This window comes from Danaus plexippus, chromosome Z (assembly GCF_018135715.1).
Source record: "Danaus plexippus chromosome Z, MEX_DaPlex, whole genome shotgun sequence".
NCBI lineage: Eukaryota > Metazoa > Arthropoda > Insecta > Lepidoptera > Nymphalidae > Danaus > Danaus plexippus.
This window is the reverse complement of record NC_083559.1, coordinates 15,673,379-15,695,794: the sequence shown is the minus strand read 5'-3', so window position 1 is coordinate 15,695,794 and position 22,416 is coordinate 15,673,379. Positions and strand designations below refer to the sequence as shown.

At 34.3% G+C, this 22,416-nt stretch overlaps 4 protein-coding genes across 7 annotated transcripts in view; 3 read left to right on the top strand and 1 right to left on the bottom strand.

Annotated features, from left to right (window-relative positions):
• LOC116777876 (uncharacterized) overlaps positions 1 to 6,881 on the top strand; it is a 31,664-nt gene extending 24,783 nt beyond the window's left edge. Inside the window, exons 2-3 of the mRNA XM_032671642.2 lie at positions 966 to 1,912; positions 4,993 to 6,881. Of these exons, the coding sequence (XP_032527533.2) occupies positions 973 to 1,912; positions 4,993 to 5,549 (1,497 nt within the window). The 5' untranslated portion in view covers positions 966 to 972 and the 3' untranslated portion in view covers positions 5,550 to 6,881. The remainder of the gene's footprint in view (positions 1 to 965; positions 1,913 to 4,992) is intronic.
• Positions 6,882 to 8,427: 1,546 nt separating this feature from the next.
• Positions 8,428 to 10,577, top strand: LOC116777195 (protein D3-like). 2 transcript variants are annotated; one of them, XM_032670596.2, is made up of 5 exons: positions 8,428 to 8,545; positions 8,817 to 8,899; positions 9,327 to 9,450; positions 9,734 to 9,947; positions 10,412 to 10,577. In XM_032670596.2, exons 2-5 carry the CDS (start codon positions 8,822 to 8,824, stop codon positions 10,548 to 10,550), a joined length of 555 nt encoding a protein of 184 aa, XP_032526487.2. In that variant the 5' UTR covers positions 8,428 to 8,545; positions 8,817 to 8,821; the 3' UTR covers positions 10,551 to 10,577. The 2 variants fall into 2 exon arrangements, with proteins under 2 accessions (XP_032526487.2, XP_061382436.1); XM_061526452.1 differs by lacking the exon at positions 8,428 to 8,545 and adding an exon at positions 8,666 to 8,689.
• Positions 10,578 to 14,208: 3,631 nt separating this feature from the next.
• LOC116777197 (phosphatidylethanolamine-binding protein homolog F40A3.3-like) lies at positions 14,209 to 17,660 on the bottom strand. Of its 3 annotated transcripts, none has more exons than XM_032670599.2 (5): positions 17,504 to 17,660; positions 16,140 to 16,261; positions 15,443 to 15,566; positions 14,610 to 14,823; positions 14,209 to 14,532 (listed from the first exon to the last, which is right to left on the bottom strand). In XM_032670599.2, exons 2-5 carry the CDS (start codon positions 16,248 to 16,250, stop codon positions 14,394 to 14,396), a joined length of 588 nt encoding a protein of 195 aa, XP_032526490.1. In that variant the 5' UTR covers positions 16,251 to 16,261; positions 17,504 to 17,660; the 3' UTR covers positions 14,209 to 14,393. The 3 variants fall into 3 exon arrangements, with proteins under 3 accessions (XP_032526490.1, XP_032526491.1, XP_032526489.1); XM_032670600.2 differs by having other exon boundaries at positions 16,140 to 16,236; XM_032670598.2 differs by lacking the exon at positions 17,504 to 17,660 and having other exon boundaries at positions 16,140 to 16,382.
• A 199-nt stretch (positions 17,661 to 17,859) lies between these two features.
• LOC116777196 (histone deacetylase 3) lies at positions 17,860 to 22,265 on the top strand. The gene is made up of 7 exons (XM_032670597.2): positions 17,860 to 18,319; positions 18,441 to 18,629; positions 19,234 to 19,508; positions 19,669 to 19,856; positions 19,949 to 20,089; positions 20,165 to 20,274; positions 20,485 to 22,265. The coding sequence occupies exons 1-7, from the start codon at positions 18,079 to 18,081 to the stop codon at positions 20,643 to 20,645; spliced, it is 1,305 nt and encodes a 434-aa protein (XP_032526488.1). The 5' UTR covers positions 17,860 to 18,078; the 3' UTR covers positions 20,646 to 22,265.
• Positions 22,266 to 22,416: the final 151 nt, after the last annotated feature.

Below are 22,416 nucleotides of genomic sequence, written 5' to 3'. Positions count from 1 at the left end.
TATATATATATATATATATATATATATTATATTAAAATAGTGTTCCATTGAAAAAGAAGAGAATATCTTTTGGGTGAATTATCATTAACATAACATACATAACCTAACCTAACTTTTCACTAAATTTTTAATTTCAGTAACTTTATAATGGAGTAATATTATTTATTGTCGATGTTGCATTCATCGCTACACCCTGTAACTTGACGCGTTGTTTGAACACAATGAGATAGGAACATTCAGATGTCTCGTTTGTTCTTTTGTTTGTATAAAATGCTTTCTCCGTAACATACTTATAAGATATATATAATAATAATAATATTTTTTTAAGTTCTATTCCATTATTTCTTTGGGAGTTTTTTTTAAGTTTTAAGTTGATCGTGCTGTATGTTACATTACAATATTAGGTAAATATAAACTCTACAGATGTCAGTCTCGTTTTTGTTGTATTGATTTATTACGAAGACGATATTTTTTATTGAATTTTAAAAAATCGATGAAACTAGGCATAGCAGTTTTTACCGAAGATCGGAACAATTTCTGTAATTTTTTTTTCAACTCAAAAGAAAAGTAAATAATTATAGCAAATATTAATAACGTTGTCTTTGTTAATGTATTTTCGTTAAAGAGCATTCTTTTATTAATTAAATATAAACAAGATGAGTTTGTTATTGTTATATATATGTTTCATAGCGTTCTCTGAATATATTTTCTTATAACTTTTGAGCGTCCAAGTGAAACATTGTTGAGTAAATAAATGATAGAACGTCCGCTGTCGAACGATTTCATACTAACGATGGAGTCACGGAGCGCTCTCACTTTCTACTGTAAATGTTTATGGCAATACAACTTGCTAATAAATAAGAATAAGCACACTAAAGATGTATTCCGATTTGATATATTTGTACTAACAAAAAGTATGCATTGCATTTGTCGGAAAGCATAAAGTTGTATGTATTTTTTTCCAGTTCAATAATGACTGTGAAGAAGGGCAGTCGCTCTGGAGGGCAGGCGGCGATAGTCGCGCGACAGAAGCTCCACAACACCAACCAGCACATAGACATAGCGGCCATTAACAAAACATCGTACACCTTCAACGTCACCGTTGGCTTCAACGAGAAGGACCAGCTACAGCTGATGAAGAAAGACGAGGGCGACGATGATAAGAAGGTCAAAGACTACGACAAAGTGAAACAGGAAAACATCTCGGTGGACGACATCACGAACTGCGTCAACATAGAAAGTTACAACAACTGTGAGAACACTCTGGTCTTCTACATCACGAGGAACCACAGCAGAGAGGCCGTCGCGCTGAGGTTCGAGAACGAACAGGACTTCAAGCGGATATACTTCACTTACAAGTACTTCAAAATGCGAAATAGACTCACGAAGAACGCGGCCAACCACTACAGCACGGACAGTCTGTTCGTTAAAAAGAAAAACGACAGTTACAATAGCAAAATAAACAATGTGGACGATTATAGTTTCGTGAGTAAAACAAAATCGGATTTCGATTTGCAGACTGTGGACGACGAAGGTGTGACACACATATCCGTCCAGCAGAAAGGCACGGCGTCACGCTACGACCAGCCCTTGAGTTTGATCGGCTTGAGGAATGACCTGAGAGACGGCGAAGTAGACGGGGTCATTTACACCGATCTAGAAATACAAAACAAACCGGAGAAGAAACGTCTCTTCCATAAAAAGACGAAGGCGCCCCCGCCCCCGCCGCCACTGAACAAAGACACGCCAAAAGTATTGAAAGGTGAATTTGTGAGGGTCAACGTTGAGAGGTCGCCGGACGTGGCCCCCAAAAACAAAAAGCACAATAAGATCCCGGACATCCTCGTGTTTCGGGATAACAAAACGAAAAAAACGAGCCCCAACAGCAACCTGTGGACCGTCAGTAACAAAGGTTAGTGAATTATATTTACTGCGTTTCTGTTATGTAATTTTGCGTAACGAGAGACGAGCATCATAACCCGCTGGGAAGACGTACAATTAGCTAACCGGGGCATTGTTTCTCGTAAGCTTACATTTGAGGTACAAATTTATACAAATATATTTGATATTTGAAATTTTCGTATTCTTTGCGAAATTATTATTATTATAACTATCAATTATAGTGCGGAAGTTTTAATATATTCAGTTTTTTACAAAAATCTCTAATGTAGTGTATTCTTGGGCCTCGAGGCTCTGTCTCAAGTGTCGTTCAACCAAATATTTTGTCATTTGACGAAACAGCTGAGTGGCGGTAATTAGAGGCTATGTACAAATTACAAATAATTACTAGTCTTGTTGAACAATAACGAAGTGGCTTTTAAACGTTCTGTATAGATAAAGAATGGCATAAATCAATTCACGCTAATCGTTCCATTGATCATTTATTATCTGTCGAATTAAAAAATATATCTTTAGCTTCCGTCTTAATCGCCTTTTTTTTAATAAAAAGCAAAGAATCTTTGAATGTATTTTACAAGGAATTTTATCAGTTTATTTATAGTATATGTCGAAAAAGCATTCGTTGTTAAAACACGTACGTCCCAAAAAATGGAGACGTGAGCCACGGAGCTATTTACAATCAAACGTATAAGTCAAATACGGCTGAGGTTACTCGTATTTGATATGACATCAATACAATGTTTGTATACAGTGTTTATTCTAACTTAATTAGAAGGACGAGTTGAGGAATGGGAGCGAGACCAAATACACAGCGGTCGACCTATTAAATTAATATCAGTCAAAAAAATATCGGACTATTGAAAAATGTATGGTCGAGAAATAGTTTAAAATAAAGCTAAGTTAAATAATACATAACGAGCAAAGATGTGTGATAAAGATTAACTTGATATATTATAGTGTCCTGGACTCTCGCCAGCTTGTGTATGTCACCTGATTTTCTATAAATCTCAGTGACTACATACCGTTAGGACCTGAGACTGTATTCACTTTACATGCCTCCCTACGAATAAGAATAAAAACTATTGAATCTATATAATATAATACGAAATAAATATTAAATCATATAAAGCGCACTTCTATATATAATTAGATATTATTTGATCAATTTTATGATAATAAACGTTGCGACTATCTTTGCGGAATTTGTTTGAGATAATTTTGGAATCGTTGACAATTTTACGTCGATTCTAAGCTCACAGTAATCGGAGTTTAATTCTTGTATTGAGTTTGATAAATTTAAATAATATTTAAATGAATGTGATAATAGTGTTCTCAATACATCACATTCAGCATTCAGCAACGTAAGGTGATCTCTGTGACACAAGCCGTGCATGAAGGGCGGGTACAGTTCCCGCGAGGATCGTTTGCTGCGTCTTATATTCCTATTAATTTATCAGCTTGCTGAAAACTATACAATATATGAGGTGAATATAATTTAAAACGACGTTTTATAGAAAAACTATTGCGATATTTTATTACTTATTTCACGAATATCAACTACGGTCTTAACACAAAATACATCAATTTTGCTTGAAGTGTAATTTTTTTTGTACATCTCTCGTCCGCCTTTTCAGAAATAAAACGAATATGTTTTGCACTTTAGAATACCAAACACAGCCTTTATTTAAGTTTTATTAAACCTATTCCATGATTCGAACAAAAGAGGATATTTAATAGTCGTCCTTAGTATGTGTTTACAGGCATTACTTAAACACTGAGCGTTTTAACGCCATTCGTCAGAAATGATTTGTAAATTTATTATTAGAAATTTTTTGAATACTTAACTGTCATAATCTGCATTACAATAATTGTTGTCCTAGCAACTTGGCTATGTTTAAACACAAAAGTAAAATTATGAACGAGGTTTGGATTTATTTCATCAAAACTAAGTCACTTGTGTTTCCACCTAGAAGAGGTTCAGGATCGGTGTGGGTATTTAATAAGAGGTATTTATAAAACTAGACTCACGTAGTTTTAGAAACTGTATTTCCATTAAAAAATAATATTTTAACTACACATCTATAGATAAGGATATTTATTATCAGTTATGTCAGGACGGGGTCAAGCATAAAAAGTCTAATTAACTTGTTTATTGTTCAAACGTAATAAAAATATTGATCATTTCAAAAACACATCTTACCAATCTTCTAAATAAATATATAACGCTATAAATTATGGAGTCGTTTAACAGTCAGAGAAACTCTCTACCAATATATATCTCAAGGAAAGTTTTGAAAAGCATTACATAGCTGTTAATATAAACAACATATATTATCCTGGTAATATTAGTATTGTAATTTTTTTAATAGAAACATCTCTGTTACAAAAACGATCTTGTTAAAACATAGCATCCCCCCCATTTCGCGTGGATCTAGCATCACTTATTTGAGTAATGCGTTGGGCCCTCCCCCAAGTGCATCACAACAAGAAAACGACTTCGTCTTACATATAATTGCAAATTAATAAGTAGCTTTGATGAACATTAATATATTGGGAAACAGATGAAAGAAGGCGGCTTATAGTCTAACCTATTTTATATTTCAAACAAAACTTCTGGATCGAGTCCTTTCCCAATTGTTTCGTGTTCTAGGCCGTCTACATTTCCTTTGTGAAATTTTATATTAATAACATGTACAGAGAGACACGAAGGAAGCTCTGCAATGAAGCTGTAAACCGTCTCTTAAAATATTATCGAAAAATCGTGTTCTGTCGAAGGTTATGACATTTTCCTTTTAAAGACCTCGTTACAGTCTAGGTCACGGGACAATCTGTATGCGACACAGCGCGGAAACAATGCCTCTTGAATTAATGTACTGCATTTGTGATGTAATGACGAGCAGATTTATCATATACGATATGATATCACAGGTCGCCTTGTTAGGACTCCAGCTCGTTTGGGACAGCTACATCCGCATGAAATATTGTGCGAAGATAAAGTTACATTAGGCGTTTTTTTTTATATGTGCACTACTAATATGAGGAATATACTACTGTTGTAACTTGTAACTAACTGTTTATTTTGTTACATTTCAGTCAACAACGGCTATGAATCCGACAGAGAGGAGTGGAGAGGCAGTCGCTCGCAGTTTTCGACGACAGCCTTCGACAGTCTCGCGCGACCTACCAAGATGGCGATGGCGCTCACACTGAAGAAGCCCCAAAGAATAGATCCAGTGCCTCAATACTTTCGTCTCACCAGCGATCAGCCCAAACTTACACCAACGCCCTTCAGACCGAACAATTTCCTCCAGCGGCCGAGACTGCCGCGACTCAGTCCAGAGATAAAGAGAAGCCTCAGCACTGATCATAGGAAATTCACGTCTCTACAGAGTCTAGAAATACCGAAGAAATTGAGCGAGCCCAAGAAACAGGACAAAAAGAATTACAGCATTATATCGAACAGAATAACCGGATTGACGAACAAGTTACGTGATCTCGGCAGCGGTAACACCATAGGGCGTTTCAGAAGCCAGGATGTGACTCTGAAGCCAGTCCTGAAGAACGACAAGCGGCCGATAGTGAGGACGTGTAGTGCGGAACCTCCCAAAAAAGTCACCTTCAGCGCCTTCGCCACCGTCCAAGTAGTTTGATGCATCAACATAAAAACTTACCGCCTTTTCTTTTTATATTTTATAACGTCTAGTTTAGTTCTTTCAATACTTGGAAATCTCTTGATGAATCTCACTCAAAGCTTTCACACACCTACGCTATATAATATGGGAATTCCTTAACGATATTATACATTACTCAGCTTCTCAAAGAGTTTGCGTTGAATATCAGCTGTGTCAAGGGCCGGGAATGTGAGCTAAATAGTGTTTCAGTCGTAACTACTAACCGCCTGACGTCGTGGGTAACAGAATTTATATACGAGTACCGTTTCGGTCGTTTCTATTGTAATCTAAGGCGTTTTAATGGATTTTGTTTTTTAATTAAAATAATCTTAAGACCATAATAATCAGATTCTGACCTGACATGCGAACGATTCACATTGACTGGCATTATAACGAGGAGTTGTGTGTGAGAGCGGTCAGTGTGGGATGCCCTCGGCTTTGTAAATTATATGGAAGTGAATATGATTTCAAAGGCCCAAAGTGCACTGATGATGAAGGAGTCCAAAGATTGATGAAATGCCACCAATCTTATAAAGATTGATTGTCGGTCAGTTTCGTGTGTACATAATGATGAGAATATAATATATTATTTTATTTAATAGAATATAAGTTTGATGTGTAAATAAATAAATATAATTATCGAAAACTTTGACAAGTATTATTGGGTCATATAAAAATATACGAGAGATATGGGTTGCTATACTACTGAGATTTTTCTGCGTGTCATTCTTAAACAATACATGTATGTGGTTCCACTAGATTGTGAGAAAGGAACCGGTAAGTGCGCATGCGACGCATATGCATCATGCATGACCGACTCTATACAAGGGTTCATCTCATATCTGGCGAACTGAAATCAAAAGATGTACTTCCAAAGCTACTTCAGCTTTGCTTCTTCATTGTATATCTTCGTATAGTATTAACGTCATTAAACGAAAAACGTTTCGTATGTAGTGTTACGACGCAGACTCGTACTAAGCGTGATGATTCCCATTTACGCAAACTGCACGGTTTCCACCAACATGAAATGTGCGAACACTATGCATTATACCGTAATACATTATATAATTGCCTTTTAATCTTAGTATATAAAGACGCCATTAAGTATTTTATTATTAAATGTATAGGTAATTTTACTTTTCTTAAGATAACCCCATCTCGAGATATAATATCGTGTGTGGTTGTCGCGTTTTCTATTTATGAATGTTTAATGTTAATTCCCTGTAACGTGTTATAAATCTCGTCTCCATAATCGTAGTAATTATTGTTACATTGTTATGTGTTTTTAATAATAATAAATGTTTATCTTGATCCTGGTGTTTAAATTAGACGAGTGTCCCGGGTTTCTTGAGAAGGGCATTCTATACGACTTTTAAAGGCATTTTGATTTCAAGAGATAAAACCTTTTAGAATTCCGTGACAGTTTTTGCAAAAATTAATAAAAAGCACTCTTTAAGCAAACTTGTTTATATGTGTGCTATTACTCTCACTATTATCTTTAAATTCCACGTACGTAAGTTTTTGAACGTTTTTCTATCACGTGTTAATACGAAGGTTATCCTGAAACATCTTCGCAATTGAAAAGTACCTGATGATTGAGTTTTTTTTAGAGGAAAACCTAAACCTATTAGCTGATTGCGTAGTTATAGGTCGTTACTCATTCAAACTTTCGGTTTTTAGTATAAAGGTGCCAACTCCTACTACAGGGAGTGATGTAGATATGGAATAATAAAATACTCTTTAAAGCAAATAGTATGTGCATACCAACCGATACATTTTTCTAAGCTATAACTAAAGAAGTGTAATTTTATGACATGTTTTAAGTATACATCAAGTATGTATGAAAATAAATAATTTAAGAGTTTCGAGAAGATCACGAAGCGTGTGTTGGAATAAGGTTAAAATATTTTATAAGAAAAGCTAGATTTACATACATATATCAAATAAAACAATTCATTAAACACATAATAACATATTAACATTTAACAAACTATTGTTTTTCATCATGAAAAGCCATACAATAAAAACACTTATCTCGTCTATGTATTTCGCCAAATGGTTTTCACTATATCCAGAACTTTTCGCTTGAAGGTCTGTCCCTTGTTGGTGTCCGACGTGAGAACTCACTTGCCTCGTGTGTAGTTTCGAATTGACAGAAGCTGTTAGCCCTATTGGCTTTTACAGCGTCACCGGGAGGGGTGGGCGGCCCGATGGGACCTACCCGTTTACTTCGGGCCCGAAGGGCCCGAATGATGGGACACTTGCCTCAGTGAAGGGCTATGTTTTATAGGTCTTACCCACACCACTCGATATTCAATATGTTTACTTTTTAATTTTTACAAAGTATATATTGAAAATATACATTTTATAAATAACTAAAATAATATAAAAATAATAATAGTAATGTTTTGGTAAATGGTATTTGAAAGCGGGTTCCAATTTAAAGGTATACTAAACACATTTGACACGTTACTGGCGACGAACCGCTTTAGTACCTTAGTCTTACTCTTACTCTTTAATAATAATTCCTTCAGTATTAAATCAGATAATATTTTAAATACAATAAATATATATTTTTATTTGTTATTTATACATATAACAGTTATATAACAAAGCTGATTTCAATATAATTGTATACTAAACACTGGTTTGATATATTATTGACGACGTAACACTTTTGTAAGTCTTACCCTCACTATTCGATTATTAATCTTTAAATAATAATTTATATAAAAATTGTATATTCAATAAACATTGTATAAATGTAGAACAGTATCCTAACACGTGCATATTTATTGTAAGACGTAATAATTATCCATGATAAAAATATCTATATATTAAAATGTTACTTAACAGCGGGTTATCAAAAACACATCTAATTAACGAATATTCTTATCGATGTTTGACGGTGAATTAAACTTTTTACAACCGGTCAGTCGTCGCGAGGTTTTCGCAAACATCGAACGCAAACTCGGGTGAGTTTATAACAAGCGATTATAAAAATATTCTTATATTATATAATGTTATTGTAGTTCACACAAAGGTCACGTCTGGGTCGTCATTAACGTTCAATTTGTCCGTGCTAAGTTCGTGTAGGACATTTTAGGAACCTGTTTTATGTACGTCTAGATCTTTTCAGTAATATTTTATATCGTCGCATGCAGGCTTCATAATCAAAACTCCTCACATACCTTCCTGAGCGGCTAAATTTATTTTATATAATATACGTATATTTTTTGTTTCTAGTAAAAATGTCTGTTGCAAACGCGTTTGAAGTTAGTAAAATAGTCCCGGATGTCATCCCGGTTGCTCCCAAGGAATTGATTGAGGTACGTGCTGTATATAATATAATTATTTAAAAAAAATATAAAGTATTAACTAGGCGAATACTTCTTAACAAAGTTCCAACTGACATTATTAGCTATTAATAATTTATTGAGCTATACTTTAAGTTAAAGTGTAATACACAAGACTTAAAGTTACACTTAAAAGTAACCAAAGTATTTGATAAATATAATATTCGGTAATATTTTTTCGTTAGCGATTACGAAATTAAATTTTTCGTAACGCGTTATCGTTTTACCAAAACTACTAGTTTAAGATCGATCGCAGCAAACGAAAGGAGAACCTTTAAACCCAAAGAAATAAACTGTCTTCTGTATCGGAGTAATGTTTTTGTTTATATCAATATAGATCATATACTTTACGTCATTAAGATATTAAAGTTATATAGAAGAAATGGATATTTTATTTCAGCTGAAATACCAAAGCGGTGTTTCTGCTAATTTGGGCAATGAACTTGCGCCGACCAAAGTCAAAGACCAGCCTGCTGTCTCCTATAACGCCGACCCTGACGCGTTCTACACTTTAGTGTTTACTGGTAATTAATAAAACAGAATTTCATTTTCTACAACTAAATCAATACACGTTTTGGTTTCTACTAGACACTTGCAAGATTTAAACGTACAGGAAATTATTTCGCAATATACCTATATATTATTTAGTAACCTTGCTACGAGTAAGATAAGACAGACAATAAAGAGATGACTGTAGACTATGTTATACACGAAAAGCAAGGCGGCGGATTCAAATTATTATAGCTTATGAACAGAAAAAAATTATAATCAAAACAACATTATCACCAACCAATATAAACACAATAGATCCAGACAACTACGATGGTCCTGAACTGGTTTACCGCGAGTGGCATCACTGGCTGGTAGTCAACATTCCCGGGAGCGACGTCGCTCAGGGTGACGTGCTGTCGGGGTACATCGGTTCCGGTCCCCCGGAAGGCACCGGCATCCACAGATATGTGTACATCCTGTACAAACAGCCCGGCAAGCTCGTCTTCGACGAAAAGAGGCTCGGCAACAAGTAAGTATTGCTCATACACGAACATGCTGGCATTCTCATTGTTCATTCATTATTAATTCACTCCTACAAATCATTTCATTGTCATAGGAAATATTTAAATTTCAGAAGAATGTGTAAATCTGCTTGATTGAGTGATTTTAAAAACGGCGTTAATTTATAAAAATTACCCAATGAGGTTTTATAGCACTATGTACATTTTATTTCTGTAAGAAATTCAATGTTCTGTAAATGACACTTAATATTTCATGATTATATGAATGGATCTATGTCCAAATGAAGCATTGCTTAGTTTGGCATTACTCCGTGGATCGCACACAAGATAAGTCAAAAAATATATTGTTACGTTATGGTATTTTCTGAGTCGCACGTGATCATTTGATTAATTATTTTAAGATAACATTCCGTTTACGTTTACGTCATGTATATAAAAATACTTATTGATTACAAAATATTTATTTAATCAGATCAATTGACGGACGCGCTGCCTTCTCCACGAAGAAATTTGCTGAGAAATACAACCTCGGTGCACCGGTTGCCGGCAACTTCTACAGGGCGCAGTTTGACGATTATGTGCCACTTCTATACAAGAGTTTGGGAGTTTAAACATAATAAATAGTTATTATATATAAATTTTGTGTTCTTTATAAACCTCCACAATGTCTGTTTCATGTGTAAATATAATTATAAATTGGGTATTTAATTAATATTACGTAAATTTGGGAGCGATATCTTTAAAAATGGCGTGCTATAAATTTGTAAATACACCGTTTATAAATGTTTACATAAAGGTTTTCGGGGAAAGGAAATCAGTTAAGCTTAAAGCTGTGTTTCACAGATTATTCTAGATTCTCCCATATACTGTTTATCGAATCTAATATTTTACGTCACGTCGTCCTTTTCGTTTGCAGCACGTGTTTTTAAAAAGCTCTATTTTATTACATCAATTATCGCATGAAACGTGAAAGTGTGATTTATCACGGGATAAGAAAGATGTTGTTGAATTAAATAAGTTTTTTTAATATTATCACATTTATTTACGTGTTATTGTGTTTATCTTTATTGATAACAACTATTGATCTAATCTGTGTATAATAAATCTAAAGCTAAACATAAAAATAATGATTTAAATATAATCTGTTGGACTTATAGCGCCGCTTTTATTATCTGTTTTTGAATCAGCTTAAAAATGTTATGTCATAGTTTGCTAACAAAACAGCAAATCATGTTTTAATTTTATATATGGACGTATTGTGGCCGGACTTGTGGTTGGATTTTTGTCATAATAAAATGTAAGATCTATTGTTCGAGTGGGATTTTTTTACGCAGTCTCTTATGTCAGCTGTGTTTACGAGTTTTACCATTATAATTATTATAAATACACTCGTAACTCGACTGAGAGGGCTTTGACAGGTTATGGGTATTAGTTTTTCAGTGAAAGGATTAAGGAGACTGTTTAAAAAATACAACTGATAATAAGAAAATATATTGCGGTAAAATACGTTAAATACTTATGTAGTTTATTAATATTTCCTATCCCAGGCTCTGATAGAAAAATCTAAGTTACCTATGTATTTATCGAGATAACATTTTGAGAAAATTATTATCTTTATTTTTTTAATATTGATGAACCCAGTTTAAATCTCATGCCATTAACGAATCCATTGATACCAGGCATAAAAAATACGAAAAGCCGTTTAGATAAACAAATATACGTACCAACATACACTCGGAAACCAAGACCCTCTTTTTCTAACAACCTCGTAATTTGTAAACATACATAAATACAAACAAAACTAATATTTTTCAGATTCATTACGCGTATTTTATTATTTTAAAAAACTACGTAATACCGAGTTTTCGGTTACTTTACATCAACCGTGATCACGGGCAGATGAGATGAGAATGTCTGTCAGTTGGTACTGATATTTATCATCTGCCGCCAAAGATTTCTTAATTTTCTGGAGTACCGCTCTGGATGCCGGTAGAATTCTCACCGGCATCGCAAGAACCACTTGAAGCCACCTACAGTTGAGCGACCACCTGCAATATGTGAAGGGAGTTACTGACAGAATAGGCAACATCTTGAATATGGTTTCGGTCAAGATTATATACAAACCACACAAGAAAATGAGCCAATTCTTGAGACCTATCAAGAATACCATTTACAAAAGCGGGTGTATGTAAACTCGATGGTGACTGTGCTTTGTCATACATTGAACTCACAAAGAGGAGCGTCTGTATGAAGGTGAAGGAATACTTCTCACAATGAAAATCACACACACATTACACACAATGGAAAAACCAGGCCACTACATTCGGTTTGATAAACCACAAATCCTCGCTCGGGAAGACAGGTACATACCGAGATCAATCCGCGAGGCTATTGAAATAAATAAACATCCCAATTTCAATAGAGAAGATGGCTGAAAGCTATCCAACACCTGGGACCCCCTACTTAGAAATATAAAATCCCATGTCCCCTGACCACACTGCAGGATCTCGCGACACCGTAAGCGCATTCTACCGGCGTCGAGCGGTACGCCAGAAAATGAAGAAATCGTTGGTGGTAGGTGATGAAAAACAGTACCAACTGACAAACATTTACATCTCATCACGTTGCTGAAAAGTAACCGAAACGTGGGGAGTATGTAGTTCTTTAAAATAACAAAAATACGCGTAGCGAATCCAAATAATATTAGTTTTATTTAAATTAATGCTCGCGAATATACTATATATCGGCGCAAGCAACTTCAATGACGGATGCAACATGACAATAACTCAAGGTTGTCATCAATTACTATAACAACTTATTGGTCGTCGTTACTATTGTTAAAAGTAAAACGAAATCAAAGAGAATAGAACTATGTTTGAATTCTGGTTTAAATATGACGTCTGGACGCACGACAGCGGACTGCAGAGTTCAGCGAGTGCGGATCATAAAGAATGTGATTATGAAGAACCTTCGAGAAATACAAGAACATTTAGAAGAATTGAAGTTTCAATTAAAATATCTGGAACGTATCTTTCTAATTGACAGCTTGTCCGTATTTATATAAAATGGTTAACGCTATCTAGTAGACAAACCAGATACTAATTGAATGTAACGAGGCGAGTCGATTTATTACCAGTAATGACCTAATATAATCGCTCTAACACAAGAAGTGTATATTAAATCACAAATTGTTTGGGCTCACTGCTAGTAAAATCACTTACGATTAATGTTATACCTTAAGGAACAAGGCATGCTGTTAATGGGACAGATTGTCATGTTCATATAATTATCACTTCGATTATAAAACACAACTGACATTTTTAAAGAGAATAATTAAAAGAGCACAACTTAGTTGTAAATAACTTGTTTATTTCTATTTTAAATAATCCCTCTCCCGTCCACGACACGTCACAACTCCACAACTCGCCCGGCGCCAAAACTTTCTTTAGTCAATACAGCTCCTCTTTATTTTTGTTTTAATTTTATTACGTTTTCGATATAATATATTGGAGTTGTAAAGACATTTACGTTTTTATGACCATAATGTAACGATTAGCGGAACAAAAAAAGTTATCGATATAAAATTAACATACATCAATTAGTCAGTATAAGTACTAGGAGAATATTTATAATATATTACTTCATTTCAAATTAATGATTTATAATAGTATAATAGAATAGAGACGTATGAAAAATCTCGTTATTTCAATTTTTGTATTAATTTTTCTTTACAATTCCAATATTATTCTTAAAATTGTATTTTTACTTACTATTGCGTCGTCAAAGTGAAGTCGTTTTAGTTTTCAATGTGAGACTCATGAATAAAGAAATTAAATTGACTTTTACCGTATATTTTTTTGAACAGAGTGAAAATACTTGTTTAAGGATGTTATGTTGTTAAAATAAATTGCCTCTAATCATAAGTCTACATATATATTTTCCAAATTTTTTTTTTGTGGTGAATTCTAAAGGGATAACTTAATTATAAGCCATTCGTTATCATTTAACTATTTTACTAACTAATATAAAGCACTTCACCGAGTATTCTATGCAAAAAAATATTACGTAGTTTTAGAAAAGAGCTGATAGTCTAATACAGCTTTGTTATTGACCAAACACATATAAGTACCAGCGCAAGGAATGTGCCTTTCAAATGGAAAAAACTACATCAAAATTAGTCAATCCATTTGGAAGTGCCGCTGACACAGGCATCAACGTCCATTTAAGCTATGACAATCAGTTAGTAGTTGGTTAAAAATAAATGAAACGTGGCGTTATGAAGAATTTATTTGAAAGAACAAAATCTTTTTCCTCCAACGGTATTAAAGTATGCACCGTGAGGCCGGGAGACGGTTCGATGTGTGAGGGATGTACCAGGGATGGACTGGATTATAACACGGGAGGGGGTTTTACATCACTAGGAGATGCGATCACTTTTAATCTTATCAACTAACTCAGTTGCCCAGCTGTTTGTACAGGATGGGAACGTAATCGTCGTATTTGGCCTGGTAGAAGTTCCCGGCGACCGGCTCACCGAGGTTGTACTTCTTGGCGAACTTTGCGATAGAGAATCCGCCGCGCTTGTCGCCCGATCTGAAAATACATCATGAGACTCAAACTCTATGAGCATCTGGAATGGGTATCGATGACCAGTCGGCGGTGACACTCACGTGTTGGGAAGCCTGGGCTCGTCGAAGCTCAGTTTGCCTGGTTGTTTGTACACGAGGAACACGTATCTGTGGAGGCCGGTGTCTGGTGGTGGTCCGGAGCCGACGTAGGCTGACAGGACCTCGCCGGAGGAGATGTTCCCGCCGAGGATGTTACCCACCAGCCAGTGATGCCACTCGCGGAACTGGGGCTCAGCGCGAGATGGTGCATCAGGGTCTATGGAGAGCATACAGATACGATGACACACCAAAGTCTCTCTCTCCGATGTCATTAAGATCTGCTCTCGTACGGTAAACTTTTATTATTTGATATCCAAAATATCGTTGCCGTGATAGATTTGAGCGAAAAATGATTTTTCTCTGTCATAAAAAATGTTTACGATAGGAACGATTGGTTTAGGATTTTTTTTTTTTATGTAATTAGTTTTTTAATAAACCCTCTATGGTTTTGCTCACACTTGTATCATATCCAACCAGTTCGTTTAGACACACAGTTGAAGTTAAGATGTACGATTAAATGACACTAATATAATCGGATTACTGCGCGTATTTTATTATTGTTAAAAACTACATAACCCCGACGTTTCGGTTACTTTGCAGCAACCGTGATTCACATCTCGTGTGCCCGTGATCACGGTTGCTGCAAAGTAACCGAAACTTCGGGAGCATTTAGTTTTTAAATTTAATAAAATACGGGCAGTAATCCGATTATATTAGTGTCATTTAATGAATAATCGCGAAAGTATTAGATCTCATTAAGATTTTCGATTGTTGAGTTTAAGTACATTAGGTTATATTTAATCATTTATAGTACGGCCGGTCGTTCGATCCCTCACCAGTCATAGCCAGAGTGTAGTAGGAGTCGGGTACAGCGTTCCACTTCACGGCAGGTACATCCTTCACCTGGGTCGGCGTGAGCTCATTGCCGAAATTCACTTCAACCCCGCTGTTGTACTTCACCTTGAATTTAATCATAAAACTTGTCACACATTTGGACAGCTTTTAAAATATTACTTCGTCGTTTTGAATTGTTATATAATATTTATATTATAAACGATTTGATGGAAGACAAAAAAATAAATAAATCGATTTATTTAAATTTTTTTTTAGAAAGTTTTTAGATCTATTTACATAAATTATCTCGTTCCGTTGGCCTTGTTGTGACATTAGGAATCGGGGACACCTTTATATATTGAAAATATTACTTTGCTGTTTGTCTTTGTGTTAGACGGATCGTACTTTATTATGTGATTTTTGCGAAGAAATGTGAAATCGAATACAAGCTTTCTCCACATACAAAACACGGATGACTTTCATATAAATTTTTTCATATAGAAAAAACGAGGCGACACACGGTCGCTTATTCCGTTGTGGAATAAAACCTCTTTGCATGTTATCGAAACCACTCCGTAATGAACAGTTACAGACCATGACATTTACAATATAAAGCTAAAATATTCGCGTCGACAGCGTATACCTTTGCTGATTATATTGAGATTTATAATGTCAGTACTAACTAACTAAACAACTCACCGTAACCTCAGCTTCCGGTGCCTTAGGTACGACATCCGGGACCACAGCATTCGCCTCGAAAGCCTTAGCGACGGACGACATTGCTCTGGCTAGCACCCTAAAATTGACCATAGTGCTGTCTGCTATTAACAAAAGCATCGCAAATCTCAATAATGTCCCCATTTCTAACTGTACGTCTCGACGTCTCTAGCACAACTGAATACATTCTATATAACGCGCCGCTATATAAAAGAACCGGTCGCCACACGTACAGGCAAATAAAAAATACATTTAATATATACATATATATAGTAGATACTGAAATTAATTTTCTACATACACCCAAACATACATTTTTTTTCTTTTCAAACTTTTCTTTAGAATATCAGTGACTTTATAATATTTAAATATAAAAGAGGTATAGTGATACATCTATATATATATTCCGTAACTGTTCTTCATACATACAGTTACAAATTCTTATCTGTGTACATTGGCTTAGTAAAAATTGTCATAATAAATTATTAAGCACTTGTTTACGCAACAGTACTACGTAATGCAACCTCCAACTCATTAGTGCGAAGGATGTTATGATACAGTAATTGAAGGAATCATATTAGAATTGTATATAATAATTCTATCATTCTACAAGCCACTAATGAGCTGACAGTTCACTCAACTCACCTTCAACAGCCCAGGGTAAATATTTTATATCAAATATAACATAAACTTGTATATATAAAATTGACAAAATATTAATTTTTCATACAGAATTGGCTTTTTTATTAAAGATTTTATTTAATGATATCTTATATGTAATTTTTTTTTTATTATCAATACAAATTACATAATTAAATAAGTCAAGTTTGCGATATGAATAATTATTACAATGAGTTGAAAATAATATTTGTGTACCTATAAAAACGCAGCTTCTTCCATGATACCCTTGAGTTTTTTTGTTACCTTCATAGCGGAGGTAAATAATATTAATATACATAATAAGATAAGATTAGCTATAGATAAAGTAAAGGGGAAGTAAGCTTGAATCAAATAAAGTTATTTGAATGACATAGGTATGCAATAAAAAAACATACGGCATATTTCTATGCAAAAACTATCATTCGTTACTGGAAAATTCCACGAAACGATTGAATTCTTTTACATATACATACATAATATGAATTTAATTAGAAGACTGTCTAAACAGAAAAACAATTTTAAATCCCTAATCTTCCCTACCAAATGTTATGTAACAGCATGCTTGAATTATTTAAACAACACACTAAACTATCAGTTCAAAGTTTGGGGTATTTATAGGCACGGAATATTTAAAGCTTAGTCTAATAAGAGACAAATTCTCCAGCAGACAACATGTTTAAACTCACCAAAAGTTGTCAAATTTTGCTGTTTTCTATGTTCTCAGCGCTTACTCTTGATAGAAGAATGTTTTAAAAGATCCCAGATAATAATTCGATAAAGCCGGTAAGACTTATTGGATGCGGCAATTAATGACGTTGCTTGTCGCTTGACATTTGAGTGCCCATGCAACTGTTATACCTTATTGATATTGACAAATAGTAACATCAAACAAGATATAAAATAACTTATAACATTTTAAAGTTTTTAAAATGTTTTTAATTATATTTTTAATTTTGTCAGAAAATTTATTAAATTAGATTTTTGATAAAACTTTAAATCGAAGAATAATAATAGTAACAGTCTATTAAATTTTGTCACTTGTCTACTTGACGCGCCGCCATTGGCTTTGCTCAATGCCGATGGAATGCTTTGTTTTTTTCATAAAAAAATATAAATATCCCTAAAGTGAATCTATTTTGAGAATATATCGGAATGTATGTAGAAGTATGATAGGTGACATCCAGTTAACTAAACGTTTAGTATTTATTGCATTAGTTCTAGGTGTTATATTGATTTTAAAAGATTACGTGTTTGTTTCACTATGAGTCAGCAGAGGGTTGCGTACTTTTACAACCCTGATGTGGGTAATTTCCACTATGGGCCCGGACACCCCATGAAGCCGCATAGACTCTCAGTCACCCACAGCCTAGTTCTCAACTATGGGCTCCACAAGAAGATGCAAGTGTATAGGCCATATCGAGCGAGTGCTCATGATATGTGCCGTTTCCACAGCGAGGATTACATAGAATTCCTTCAGAATGTCACTCCGCAGAATATTCAAAGTAAGAAATATTAGAATTACATACTCTACCACTTTCTTATAATGTGTGGATCACCAATCTTGTCACAAAATTAGTTTTAAATTTTATATAGCAGTATCGTACAAAAGTGTTTCAATTCCAGCATATTCCAAGGATCTACTGCACTACAATGTCGGTGATGACTGTCCAGTATTTGAGGGCCTCTTCGATTTCTGTTCAATGTACACGGGAGCATCTCTCGAAGGTGCCATGAAATTAAACAACAACGCCTGTGATATAGCCATCAACTGGTCGGGCGGTTTGCACCATGCTAAGAAATTTGAACCGTCTGGTGGGTTACATTTATTTATTACATTTGAATTAAAATTTAATTGAAAATATTCATTCAACAATTCATATACATGAACTGTACTCGAATCTGTTCCACCTAAAAATTGGTATTTCCTCGATTGTCAGGGTTAATAACATTGGGCTAATAGGCATTATATAAAATGGTTATATAAGCACCGAGTTTATTGTCCAACAAAATCATAACTTCGCATCTCGGGGGAGAAAACGTAAAGAGAATCTTAATTCCCATTATTACTGAATATGACATAATATAAATGATTTAATAATGAAAAACTCCGAAACAAGTGTTCATTGACTTACATTGAATACTTTAGTCACCGACTTGTCATGTAATAATATAAAAAGGAACATTTGAGTGGTTTTTAGTGTGAAGAAATCACATCACAGTTCAGAAATAAAACATTTGTTGTGCGATCGGAAATGTTGTATTAAGCCGGAGTTATACAATAATGTATTATGTACGTTTACATCTCATTAACTAACAGCAATGTTACACAACTCATTCACGTTTAACCATGACTTAAAATATGAATAAAAAATTTGTAAAATCAAGTGTGAGTTGTAAGATATAACATTGTTTACAGGTTTCTGCTATGTCAATGATATTGTGATTGCTGTACTGGAACTGCTGAAGTATCATCCGAGGGTTCTGTACATTGATATAGATGTACATCACGGGGATGGGGTCCAGGAGGCTTTCTATCTGACCGACAGGGTCATGACAGTTAGTTTCCATAAATATGGCAACTATTTCTTCCCCGGAACCGGTGATATGTATGAAATCGGAGCTGAGAGTGGGAGATACTTTTCGGTTAATGTACCACTGAAGGAGGGTATAGACGATCAGAGCTATGTGCAGGTAATCTATATGAATGACTCTAAATATACTTATGGGTATAGTTGACAAGTAATGTGATATCAAGTGTCATCTAGGTAGATCTCTTTATAATTCAGTTATGATACTAGCATAATACAATATTAAGCATAAATTACTTATATAATAAAATCTGTTTTTTTAGATATTTAAGCCGGTTATTTCCAATGTGATGGAGTTTTACCGACCAACTGCCATAGTTCTCCAGTGTGGTGCTGATTCCTTAGCTGGTGATAGGCTCGGCTGTTTCTCACTATCCACACGGGGTCATGGTGAATGTGTGAAGTTCGTCAAGAACTTGAATGTGCCCACTCTAGTCGTGGGCGGTGGTGGGTGAGTATTTGATAAACATATAGATTCTATGGATTTTAAATATAAATACAGTATGTTTATTATATATATATTGTTGTTTTTTTTCGTAACAGATACACCCTGCGTAACGTAGCCAGATGTTGGACGTACGAAACGTCACTGCTGGTCGACGAAAATATATCAAACGAGCTGCCGTACACCGAATATTTGGAGTTCTTTGCACCAGATTTTCAATTGCATCCAGAGATTAACAGGTAAATGTTCTATACAACCATATCTGGCTATAATTATAACATGATATAGTTTTTAATGTGTATGTAAATTTTCAGTACATCGAATGCAAACAGCAAGCAGTATTTGGAAGCAATAACAAAACATGTCTATGACAATCTGAAGATGTGTCAACACTCCCCCGCAGTTCAAATGACGCATATACCAGGTCAATATATCGCTTACACATTATGTATATGTATATGAGTTTGAAGTGTTCCGGTAACGTCTTTGTTATCCATTGAGAGCATCACATTGTTTCCTGTATCTCTGTCTTAAATCTTCCAAGACCTGTTTTTTAAGTATCGAAGCTGTATAACATTAAAACTTTATCAAATTTTATAGTAACTCCTTTTTTAATAATAATATAAAATCATAGGTGATTTCCTGCCCGAAGAATACAGGATAAAGGAGGAGCCAGATCCCGACATCCGAATCAGTCAAGAGGAAGCGGACAAGATGGTGGAACCAAAGAATGAATTCTTTGACGATGACAAAGATAACGACAAGGAATCTCTGCCGGAGGTCAAGGAACCCTAACAAAAAAACAAAACGAAACGCTCGCGGCCTATATGACGGGCGCGAGGCAGGAAAGCCAGGAAAAAGCGAAGTTCTTGAGCTTAGTCTCAATATACATACATATATTGAGAGACATTGAGTGCTACATACATACACATTATAACAACTTTGGCTCTAGAAGCTGCGTACTGTGTTGTGTTGTGTGACACTAGCTATACAGTGACAGTGTTACTTTACAAGAGACGATAGGTTTGAAGTAATATGTGCATCAGTTTAAGGCATAACGGAACCAGTTTATCCCTGCTTAGTATTTAATATTCAAAAATATTACAGCTGTAAGCTATACCCTGTGGAAAAAGTCTTATAAATTCTGATACAAAACAGCTAACCGGGTATCAGAATTTATCAGTTAAAAAAATATAAGAAAGAAAAAAATTCTGATACAGATTGCTATAAGAATCTATCAGTTATGAGAATTTATGAGACCGTTTCCACAGGGTATGTAGATTTATGTATTAATGGTCTAATTTACTTATTTAAGTAAAGTAATATCTAAATTAGGGTTAGTTAAATGAATATTCCTATTATATATAACATCCATATATACCGTAAATATCCTTCCTCACAGTGATTGTGTTTATCAATATTTTTATGTCCATTGTCCGTTAAATACATATAAATATAACATTTAATTTATTTCTATAGTAATAAAAATTCTATGCAATATACACGTGACACGTAGAAATAATGTAGGGATTGTATTTTAGTACCTAAGCTAGTTTACATGTATTGTAAGAAGTGCACAGAAATTTGTATTATACTAAGATTTTTGCTGTTAGTTTTTCTTCCTTATCATAAGCTGTATAAGGCTAGTACATAAGTGAGGTGCATCCAGCGTACCTATTCATTTAATCATTCAATTCAATGTTTTAAAATGTATGTGCTAGGTTTAATAAAGTTCCTCTTGCATGTTCTGTGTGTGTACTTCAATATATAAGTGGTCGTACATGTAAGTGTAACTAACAAGCAATTCGTTTGGCAAATGGTCTTTGGACGCGAGCGCTGTTCACAAAACGTATTTAGATATAAATTTGATAATTTTCTATTTGTGATTTGATAATTTTAAGTGTGCAATTGTAAATATAAAACAAAATTATAGTATTACTTCTAACATTCTAAGACATTAAGGGTAAGCGAATGTATCTATTAAGACTTTTTTATTATTATAATAATAATCACATTGTATTGTCCTCTTATATAAGCAATTAAAACTTCACTGGCAATAAATGCTGGATAGATTTAAGTAAAAAAATTTCAACTTTCTTTAATATATTTATCAAATTGCTAAGAATGTGGTTATGCATTATCCTAATCATAGTTTTGAGTGCTTTATTATTAGTGTATTGTCGGTGAAACCTTTCAGTTTTAAAAGTAAATTGTGAGTAAGTTTTAATAGTAAATTGTGAGTAAGTTTTAAAAGTAAATTGTGAGTAAATTTAATTTGCAATGTACTTTATGATCCACAAATGTATATGGAGTCTTAAAATTATTTAATGTTTTAGTAGTACCAACAATGTTTGTCTCTACCCACCATCGACTGTGCTTTTCATATCTCTAAATACATATTACAATTTTATTCGACCATGGAATTTTCATTTCAAACCAAATAGTACCTTAATCTTTTTCTATAAAGTTTTATAGACAGTTTAAAAAAAAATCTTCGATGACAGTTAATACATCCTCAAAAACAATCAAACGGAAGTAAGCACTTGTCCTTGGGCAAGATCTAGAT